An 11254-nucleotide genomic window follows, 5' to 3' on the forward strand; every position below is an offset into this window, starting at 1 on the left:
AAGTGACTATTTGATTGGGAAGGGATAAACAAGTACGGTTTTGTGCCATGCGTATTAAATACGTTCCTGATTCAGAATTATAGCCATCTATGTCAACGTTATGGACATGATAAGTACTCTTAATGGAATAAGAGATCTTACAAGCTATTTAAAATCTGAATTTGAGATGAAAATCCTGGGAAATATCGATCTTATCTATGTTATGAACTAGAAGACCGAGCTTGTGGTATATTATTCCACCAGTTTGTATATGTATATTGTTAGGAAATTTAACAAGGACATGCATCCTGCTAGCACTCCCATGATTAGTCGAGCTCCAAATGTACAAAAATGACCAATTCGTCTAAATGAAGATGACGAAGTTGTGTCGGGAGATGAAATTTCCTTATCTATGTATAATAGACGCATCATTGTACTTAGCATAATGTACTCGGCCAAATGTTACATCCTCAGTGAACTTTTTAGCTAGATATAGCTCAGCGCCAACACAACGTCATTGGAACGGTATAATGAATGTAATCATGTACTTAAAAATAACCATTGACATAAATTTGTTTTATCCCTGCAAAGACATAAAAAGAATGCTAACGAAAGTGCAATCCAAAGGTTGTTGATTATGAAAGAACAATAATATTTTCTCCAACGAAAATAATCAGCGGGAGATATGGTAGACTATTTTCTAAGTCACTGCCGATATTCAATTCGAAAAGTACATGACTAAAGGAACTGTCTGGAACAACTCTGAAAGTAATCAGGGGGAGATGCCAATATCAGGGGGAGGATCCAAGGATATGATGTCGACATATTTTACTTCAAAATTGGAGTTGTGTTGTACTCTTTTTTCCTTCGATCGAGAATAGTTTTTCCCAAAGTTACTCGACAAGGTTTTTAGCGAGACAACACTACAAACATCAAGTATGTTGAACGTTGAAGACATAAAGATCGCGTTGATATCACTGAAAATATCTGAATCAAAGAAATGAAACGTGATAGTCTGTTAAGCAATGTAACTTACAGAATCAACAACAGGGTCTTATAAACATTTAAGTCACCAAAATAAAGTGTGATGAACTCTCATGACTTGGTTGGACTAATGAAACTGTCCGACATCAGGAGGAGAATCTAATAGCATGTGGGACTCTTTTCCTTCACCGAGGTTGTTTTTTTTCCCCAAAAGGTTTTGTTACTTGGAAAGGTTTTTAATGGAACAACAACAAACACCGGGAAGTAATTTCTCAGCTAAGGCTATTTTCTTTCCCACGAGGATTTTCTGTCTTAGGAGTTGTGAAACAAATAGTCAACTTCAGCGGAGCAAAGTGATCATCTTCAACGGATCACCTTTACTTGCATATGTCACGTTGTACTCTTTTCCCTTCGTCAAGGTTTTGTCCCACTGAGTTTTCCTTGTCAAGGTTTTAATGAGGCAACATACTCAAGTCCAACTATGTTCTAAGTTTGCTTAATATTGTACTCCTTTTGTTAGTTCAGGTTTTATCCCTCTGGGTTTCCATGACAAAGCTTTGACGAGGCAATTAACTTAGACTAGTCGGTCCTTGAAGATCATATTGCATGTGATGAACTACATGTAAAGTACGAGATAACATGTGAAGTACTACATGTGAAGAGTTGTACCAAGGTTTTAACCCACTGGGTTTTTACTTGTCAAAGTTGTAATGAGGCGATTGATTTCGGCAAAAGCCATCAAGGAGAGGACGTCATTTGAAGAAATACATTCAAAGCACTATGTATAAAGTTTTGTTATTGAACCGCACAAGGAGGAGTGTTACAGGTCCTAGGGTCCATGGATGTGCGATCCATCCAGTTACCCCTTTATATGTGTATAATGAAATGTATGTAATTGTACTACTGATCTCTCTAATATGATGATTCTTTTTCTTGTCTCTATATCTCTTTCCTTCATCCCTGATTATCTTCAATCAATACATGAGTTCTTAACCCGGATGTGCTCCGATATGATCTACTTGTGTCCATGTTCTTTAACCGGATGGTTTTGCAAGATTCCTGGACAAACTTACACATTTTCGCTCTCAAATTTGGTTTCCAATCTAACTTCTGTCTTTTTGGTTTTTCTTGAAATCGAGAAATTACTTCTTCGATAATAGTCGGAAGCAAAAAGATTTTGCTTGACACAAAATTTATATTTTTATTTCTAGAATGCGTTTTAAAATTATATTGTCAAACTAATTTTTAATTTTCAACTTAATTAAGTCCAAAAGTAACTTGGTGTATTCAAACACTCTATCATTATTCCCTTCAAAAGTTACCGGGCAATAGTTACTTAAAATTATGTAGATCTAGAATCCCAACCAAATTAGCAGGGTTTTGTTTTCGGAGTGCTGCAGAAGTTCGCATCACACCGAGCAAGACTTTATGTCCCGTACAATAATCATCTAAGTCCATTTCCAACACTTAAAAAGGACGGGAGGCTTAAATGCCGCGTCCAATTAGTTGGACCAAATCCATTGTCTAGGTTTTTGTGTGCTTTTTCTTGTCAATTGACGTTCAAAAATGACGCACTAACTTGAACCAAGTCGATCGGAAAAGCGGTATCTTTGTCACCTTTTTTTCTTTTTCTTTTTCTTTTTTTAGGCAAAGTCAAACGACCAAAGAGAATTGCACTTCCACGTTCTGTCGTGAGGGGCTGTGGTCAGTACTGAGATATGGCGTAAGCCAAGCCGGAGGTGAAGACCAAGCCATAGAATTTTGGTTACATTTTGTCCATTGGGCTACATTATGGGCTACCTCATTACAGGTGCGATTAACATATCTAAATTCTATTCTCCTGAATTTGGTAATTAGGCATGCAATGTCCGTCAAAAACGATTGGGTTCTATGGTTCCCACTTCCCACAAAAGTCTCTTCGATCTATCTTCTGGATTACTCCTTCTGCATCACTTTCAATTATAATTTGGTGATTCTTTCTTTCCCAAGCAGTTCGCATAGCATCCCTTACAGCTCTGATTTCTGCTTATTCTGCTGAAGAACAAGAGATGCATAAAGCTTCTGCAAGTAAAAAGTGTGATTAGAGTTTCGAAAGATAAATCCCACCACCCCTGTTTCTGAAGAAAGATTCCAAGCTCCATCACAATTGATTTTAACCCAATCCAATCAGATCTTTCAGCTACTGGAGTTATTGTAGCAATTTTTAGGAGATGGGGTTTGTTGATTTGCACGGGTAGCATTGTTTTTGCTCTAGCCAAAATTGAAGATGGTTCTTCAGTTTTCCCAGTGTGAACAATTGTGTTTCTACTAGTCCAGATTGACCAGCACATACAAGCAATTAAGGGGTATGTTTCCACTCTATTAGAATCATCGTTATAAGGATTCAATTGCAACCAATATCTTATCCACTCATCGAAGGTAAGGTCTTGATACCGATTATTTACAATGTTTATTTGGGACCATACTGTGATAAGTTTTGAGCATGTAACCAAACAGTGCAGGATGTTTTCTTCTTTCAATTTGCATCTAGGATAAATAAAGTCTGAGGAATTTATTCTACGGTGTAGAATTAGGTTCACAGGTAAAGATCCCTTGAGAGCCTTCCACACAAATAGTTTTATCCTTGCAGGGTTTTTTTGAGCCCACAATTTGGTCCATAAGTCAGAGTTCACAGGGTCTCCTCTTGTGGATAGACTATGATAAGCAGTTTTTGTAGAGAACTTTCCATCTCTAGCATTGACCCATATTCTTCTATCACTAGTAGGAATAATAGGCAAAGGTATGTCTTCAATCTTCTCTACATAGGATTGATCAAACAAGGCACAAAGTTTAACCGAGTCCCATGTTCTTGTCTGTTGGTTGATAAGATCAGCCACTTTAAGCGTAGGATATGGTACTACATTATCCTTTAGTGTTGCAACTCCTTTATCTGGAATCCAGTGATCACACCATGGATCAATGAAGTTTCCTTCTCCCACAACCCAAGAGATAAACGGCTTTATCTTCTCCGTGGTTCTATAAATACATTTCCATGCCCAAGAAGCAGTACCTGGGCACTTAGCATGCATCACATCATATTTAGGAAAATATTTTTCTTTTAGAGCAGTTGCCCATAAAGAATTATGATTCTCCACAAGTCTCCATACACTTCTTGCCATCATAGCCAGATTATTGATTTCACTGCTTCTAAAGCCTAACCCCCCTTCCTTCTTTGTTTTGCAGATATTCTCAATGGCCAGAAGATGCAGTTTCCTCTTTTTTGAATTTGGATCTTCTCCCCACCAAAATCTGTTCAGGTGAGAATCTATTCTATGGCAGAGATTCTTGAGAATTAAGAAATTAGCCATCTGGTAGGTTAGCATAGCTTGTCCTACATGTTGAAACAAAGTTCTTCCTGCTTGAGAGAGAAAATGAGTAAGCCAACTACTTGCCCTTTTCTCAATGGCAGAGAGAAGAAAGAGATGAGTTTGAGTCTTAGATTTTAGAATATTGATTGGTGCCCCTAGGTATTTTTCCCCAAGATGTAGGTTAGAGATGCCCATAATTCTGGCCAAGATTCTCATGTCTTGGATGTACATTTTTACTTAGAAGCAATCCAGATTTGTGGAAATTTATTTCTTGTCCACTTGCTTTGCAGTGTTTCTGGAGATAATCCCTTGTAACATGAAATTCTGGAATCATAGCCTTAGTAAAGATGAAGCAGTCGTCAGCAAAAAAAAGGTGGCTAATTGGTGGAGCTGCAGGTACTATTTTTATTCCATGGGTCAGATTTTTTTTCTCCAGTTTAGAAATGTATGCAGATAGCGCTTCTGTACAGATAATATAGAGGTAAGGGGAGATTGGGTCCCCTTTCCTTAAGCCTCTTTCAGGCTTTAGATTACCGACAGGACTACCATTCAACAGAATAGAGTAGGAAACAATGCTTAAACAATTCATGATTAAATTAACCCATTTTCGGTTAAATCCAAGTTTTGTCATCTATTCACTAATAAGTCGAGCTGATGAGCCAAATTCAGTCAGTCCAGTAAAACATATCAGATCCTTATCAGATGGAGTATTTTTGATTGATCGAAAAAATATGCATATTTAAGATATTGGTGATATGGACAGGACAACTAGCTAAACTGCTAGTTATGCACATTAATGTGACAATTTTCTTTACTTGATTTCAAAAGGAAAAGGAAAATAGGCCAAATAAAAATATCAAGGGAGTTTTTCAGCTAGATGCTGCATCACTTACACAATGAATATTTCAAAGATTCTCCCCAACTTGTAAAATCCAACATAGAAGATGATTATGAAAGATTAAAATGTGAATTTGTGTATAGAATCGCTGATTTGTCGTAAACTATAATCTTAATTTTATATCATAAATGTCCCTGAATCTTTAGCAGACTTACTCCATCAACTACAATCTGAAAACACAAAACTCAATTTCCACCAGCATCTCAATTTTTTCCCATGAAACAAAATCATGAAATTCGGGATCCCTTTTCTCATCTAGACCATTACCGTGCCGAATATAAAAAGTAAGTAGAAATTGACGTTTAATCCCAAATATGTTGGGCTTTATACGGGTTAGTCCTCCACTCTTAAGCCTAGTACTAAGAGATCCAAATACACAATATTTGGGACGAGTTAATCCGTTTACGAACGATTCAGTCCAAAATGTTTTTTTCCGATGACCAAAATACCCATCGCAATCAATCTGTAAGGTATGAAGTTCATGGTTCATTCAGTTTTTTTTTCTACATTTCCATTGTCGAAACAGCTCTTAGAAGAAGAAAAATCCTATAACCTAATCTTCTCGACGACAACGGTATGAAAATTCAGTGTTCAAACATAAATCTTGGAACCTTTTCAATTCGATTCCACTTAAATAACCTAAATCGTCATCATCTGTACCTTTCCTTGAAGATTAATTTGAGGGGAAAAGTTTATGAGATGCAAATTAATTCGAAGATTTTGTCAATCAAAGCGACGTGAAAGATAAGTTTAGTCTATTCTTGTTATTTAATTTGATGAAAATGTTAATTTATTAATGTAGTAAGAAAAAAAATTATGGTTTCAAAAAACAAATTACTTGGATTTTAGTTAGAACTTCGGATCCGATTTATCATTAAAGGTTAGATCTTTAATCAGCTTATTCTAATTGTTGTTTTGGGATAAAATTTTGATAAATTTTGACAACAAATTAACAAAATTTCTTGGAACTCATGTCCAAAAACTTGACATAGCTTCCAATCTTTGATTATGATCTAAAATAGGACTTCAGATTCGAGATCGATGCATTTTAGTCTCTATTACTCATCGAACAAATTTCAATTTTATCTACTTTCAAATTTGATGTCATCTGAATATATCTCTCTCTATGGAATGTCAGAGTGAAATGGATTTTTGAGCAAGCACCGAGTGAAATGGATTTGTGAGCAAGTACCGAGTAAAATGGATTTATGAGTGGTTTTTAATCTCCATTTTGATTGAATACTAACAGAAATTTTCTTCTTTGCAGGTGAACTTATTGGTGCAAAATATTCAAGCTGATGGGAGACATGCACTTGACAACTGGTATGTCTTTCTTTTATTTCTAGGAAAAGCAAGTGGTACATGCACTTGACTTTGGCTTGCTACTTTAGAGGTATCCTAGCTGGTGTATTAACTAAGCAATTGACAGTTGATCAGCTAAACATATGTACCTTCTATTGACGTTAAAAGTAGACAGTTTAATGAAAATTATAGCTTTTTCTATTGATCAAGTTATTATCCACCATGTTCCCTCATTTCTGCGAGCTATTAAGACCCACCTGGGGAGGTAAGAACTACTTGTTTTATGTTCATTGTTTGTAAATCCTTAATTTTGACTTTGTGTTTACAAATGGTAATTGTGTTATGCAGAAAGAGGAACGGCAAGAAGACTCGCAGACCATCCGCCAAAAGCATTGCCTTCAACCAGGTTCATGGTTAAGATGTCGCAGGTATTGGGGTGATGGTGTTCATAACTATTATTTTGCAGTGGTTCCACGCTACTCTTGTAGTGTAGAAGTTGATGCCTTGGTTTCTTTTCTCTCATTCTTTTGGAAGACGATGTGATTGCATGTCAGTGCTTTTCACTGACCATGCCACTCATTCCTGATTGCATTTGGACACTGCCTTCATGAGAATGGTGAGAAGAAATACCATGATTAAGAAGTAATTTAATATGCATACACCATATATTACCATGAATCAAATGACAGGTTCCGAATACATGCAAAGACGTACTAGAGGCATTACATCATTGAGCTTCTATAAGCCATTCTATCACTGAGCTTCTACAAGCCATTTTTCTTGCTAGATTCACAGAGCAGCTACTTTTTTATTTCTTTATTTGGTGTTGTTGTCGCCAAAACCAAGTGTCAAACTGTTTTTATTAACGTATTGCTCAGTCCTTTGGCGACATGATCTGTGCCCTTGTTTACTGCACTTCTGGTATCTGGTAACTCTCACGCTAGTTCATTTGATGTTTTCCCGTCTTTTCTTATGACAGAAATTAGATGTGTGCAAATTTGTACACCGATGATATAGGTGTACATTGTTGTACACATGTGACAGAAATTGCATGTGTGCATAATAGTCCACACTAGCACTCTTAATCAAATTTTACTGAATAATCTTTTTTCATTTCTTAGATGTCGAATCAGTGATGCTATGAGCCACTGACTGTTATGACAGAAACCACATGTGTACATATTAGTACACTTACGATATAAGTGTACATTGTTGTACAATGTGATAGAAATTACGTGTGTACATAATAGCGCACTTGTAACACAAGTGTACATTGTTGTACACATGTGACAAAAATCACAAGATGGTGGACATATATCGCATAAGCTTATGTATGTGTTAGTTTCTAGTTAGTATTAGGGTTTTATGGAGGTAAATACATGTGTGTACTTTAGAAGTTTGTTAAATGTGAAATATTTTGAACAAGATAGATGCATCTGTGAGGTGTTTCAGACAAGATTAGTTATTAAAGTTTTGTTGTTCTCTTCCACTAGTTACTGGAAATTACTGCTATTGATTCCTCCAAGATATGTGAATAACACAGGTCTTTCTGCAAAAGTTGGAAGGCTTAATCTGGACGCGGTCGATCTTGATCAGTCATCTGAATGAGGCTTTCATCGTGCAACGGCTCTTGCTGGTAGTGAAGTTTTAGAGGTTAGATTTTTTGTGTCATCTCTGTATATGAATATTTGTGACTTTAGTTTCCACTTCTGCTGAAAATATTTTGTCAACAAGCAAAGTGTTATGAGGTAGAGAAGGAGAGTTTTACTTGATAGACTTACCCGAAATACAAGGGCACAAATTGGTGCACCTGTAATACAAGTGTTCATATTGGTACACCTGTAACAAGATGAGTGCAGGTGGATTTCACTGCCATTCTCATCCTAGAAACAAGCCAATTTTATTTTAATTGACCAAACTCAAAATAAACATACCTATCATTTTTAGTGAACTCTAAATAACATCATTTTTTAGTGAACTCTAAATGAAAAATATGCCTATCTTTGTTAAAAATATGAGTGTCTAGTTCTATAAGAACAGGTTTAAGTTTCTTTGAATTTGTTTGTTCTGGACACTAATCTGACACTGGATGCAGATATGCTTCCTACAACTGATGATTTATGTATGCATAAGGATGAGCCTGATTGGGATATACCAACGGGTGAAGTCGCTTCCGCCGGTGATGCAATTGAAGATATTCGTTAAGGAAAGGTTTGTTCTTTCTTAGCTCTGATCACTTACCCTTCTTACCCAAAAGTACTAGTGAAACCGTGAAAGTGATGATACCCACATCTATTTTTCTTTTCTTTTTTGAGCAGACAATTGCACCCATAGCTCGGAACTGGTTTTGATCTGGCATGATCGAGCTGTCCATGATTTAATTCAAATTTTCTTTTGGGTATATCTTGCAGATGGTCATTATTGTTGATGGCGACGATAGAGAAAATGAAGGAGATCTAATAATGGCAGCAGAATTGGATTTTGTAGATTTTTGTAAATGTGTACATGTTTGTATACCAGTATAAATTAAGATTTTAAAAAGTGAGAATTATATAGTCATATGGGTACTCTTATTGTAGCTCTCGGAAAGAGCTTTTCGAATATATAAAATTTGCGAATTTTGGACAAACAGTTCGAAAGATAGATTGATTTTAAATTTTTTTTATATTATTTAAAACTGCTGACATCATCATGAGTCATTTTGGACTAAACTGCAAATATTTGGACTAAATTGTAAACCAGAAAGGTTATTTGTGTACTTTCTATAAAAAATGATTAATTTCCAAAATTAGTTAAAAAGACCAAAATCAACAATTCCTGGGTGAAAAGGACACTTAGATTTTGATACTGTTTAAATGGACAAAAATGTAAAAATAGTCAGGATGTAAACAGTTTCATCCTACCCATTTTCAAATACTTTTTCTTATTTTTAATTTACATCAGGATGCATCCAGTTTCATCTTTACTATTTTTTAAGTTAAAGTCAGGATGAATCCAGTTTCATCCTTGCTATTTTTTTGGTGTCCATTTCACCCATGATAATTTTTACTCGTCCATTTGAACTATATTTTAAAAATATTTAGACAATAACCCATTTTCCATTAAAGTTTTCAGTTTTCACCGTTTCATGAATCGTAAGCAATTCATTGAATGGCGTACAATACACGAGTCCAACATTCTAAGCACTTTGATGAATGAAACTCACAAAGTAGGAAATGAAGTGCGACTTACATCATGTTTTATTGTTACAGGTATTTTACTTGTTCAAGGAAATTGCGAAATTAGGCCAGACACAGGGCCAACGTGGATAAAGGGGTGGGGCAGTTGCCCCCATATGCAATGGACTTCCAAAACTTATCTATGTATCTACCACGACATTTGGCATCGACCATCTCAATCGCACATACTTTACCTTCATGCGCATAACATGAATGAAAATTTTTGGCACCGTTTTCTAAATTGATATTAGCAGCAATAATCTCGATTGAAGATATACGAATTCTTAACCCGGATGTGTTCCAGTATGATCTACTTGTGTGCATGTATGTGAAAGGATCAACTGAAGAACGATCCAAAAAGGATTTTGTTTTTTCTTTTTAGGACTTTTAATGTGTAAGGGGTGCTTCGAAAAATTGTCAGATGAACTCAAATCATATGGAGGTAGTCTTTCAAACTGAGTCTTGGTCACTCTTTAAGGTGCTATAAAAATTAAGGTTTGACGCATTTGTTGTTTCGGCCTAAGAAAATTAAGCAACAAAAACTAGGCTAATATGGCAGACAAAAAAACAAACAAAAGAACACATCATGCATGCATTAGGTTAAACTTGAGTTAATATTGATAACCTCGAAAGTAATAGTGCAAGTAACCTTGATCATCCTTTATTCATTTTTATTTATTACTTATATAATTATATTTCATACACATTATATCCCATTACCGTTGAAAGATTTCTTCCAAAACATTCATCTTCTCATACAACACTGCAAAACCAAAATGAAGACAATAAAACGTTAGAAAACTCATCAGTAGAAAACTGAGAAGAAATTTGTGATGATATATAAGACAAATTCACTAGTTTTATGATAGATTTACTTGTCGCAGTTCATGTCAGGCGAAATGGGTGGGATTTCATAAAGCTTAGATCCACATCTGTTTGAGACATCTTTGACGCGAGTGTTGTTAACGGTACCGATAATAGGGATGGCGAGCTTAATACATTGACACACACTTTTTCTATCTTGCTTCTCTGGAAGCTGTTGGTCGAGTACTTTGATGTTATCGCAACAACTTGTTGAAGGGACAGAATCAGAGTTTTTCAAGTATGATAGACAAGGAGCAAAGCTAGTTATCACAGCGTCGCATGAAGGTGCAACACTCATGGCTGGCCTTAGAACCAGCAAGAGAGTCGTTAGAACACAGACGATGATGAACTTAGAATTCATGATGGGAATGGTAATTAATGAAAGAAAGCAGCTAATTTGTGCTTTCAATTAGTTGTGGAAAGTTGAGTTTGTGCTAAATCGTGATGGTTTATGGATACAATTTATATAGAAATGAACTCAATTCGGTTCGGGGAATTTGCTTAAAAATTGGTCATGCTTGTTAGTTTTTTTTAGCGCTTCATGGCTTCATGGTTTTCTTGATTATAATTATCACGGCTTGATTTATGTACTCATGCAAATTTTATGATCCTTGGCTTGAATATTGGATTAATTCCTTCTACAATTTGCTAGGATCAATGGT

General features: G+C 35.7%; 1 protein-coding gene and 1 long non-coding RNA gene across 3 annotated transcripts; one reads left to right on the top strand and one right to left on the bottom strand.

The window, feature by feature from the left end:
- Nucleotides 1-6360: 6360 nt before the first annotated feature.
- On the top strand, nucleotides 6361-9135 carry LOC113347911. 2 transcript variants are annotated; one of them, XR_003359323.1, is made up of 4 exons: nucleotides 6361-6775; nucleotides 6859-8163; nucleotides 8606-8721; nucleotides 8922-9135. It is a non-coding gene; the product is annotated as an uncharacterized LOC113347911 (long non-coding RNA). The 2 variants fall into 2 exon arrangements; XR_003359322.1 differs by having other exon boundaries at nucleotides 6361-6531.
- Nucleotides 9136-10367: 1232 nt separating this feature from the next.
- LOC113353444 (non-specific lipid-transfer protein P5-like) lies at nucleotides 10368-11016 on the bottom strand. Its single transcript, XM_026597044.1, has 2 exons — nucleotides 10604-11016; nucleotides 10368-10491 (listed from the first exon to the last, which is right to left on the bottom strand). Exons 1-2 carry the CDS (start codon nucleotides 10951-10953, stop codon nucleotides 10482-10484), a joined length of 360 nt encoding a protein of 119 aa, XP_026452829.1. The 5' UTR covers nucleotides 10954-11016; the 3' UTR covers nucleotides 10368-10481.
- Nucleotides 11017-11254: the final 238 nt, after the last annotated feature.

The sequence above is a fragment of the Papaver somniferum genome, chromosome 2, assembly GCF_003573695.1.
Source record: "Papaver somniferum cultivar HN1 chromosome 2, ASM357369v1, whole genome shotgun sequence".
Lineage (NCBI taxonomy): Eukaryota > Viridiplantae > Streptophyta > Magnoliopsida > Ranunculales > Papaveraceae > Papaver > Papaver somniferum.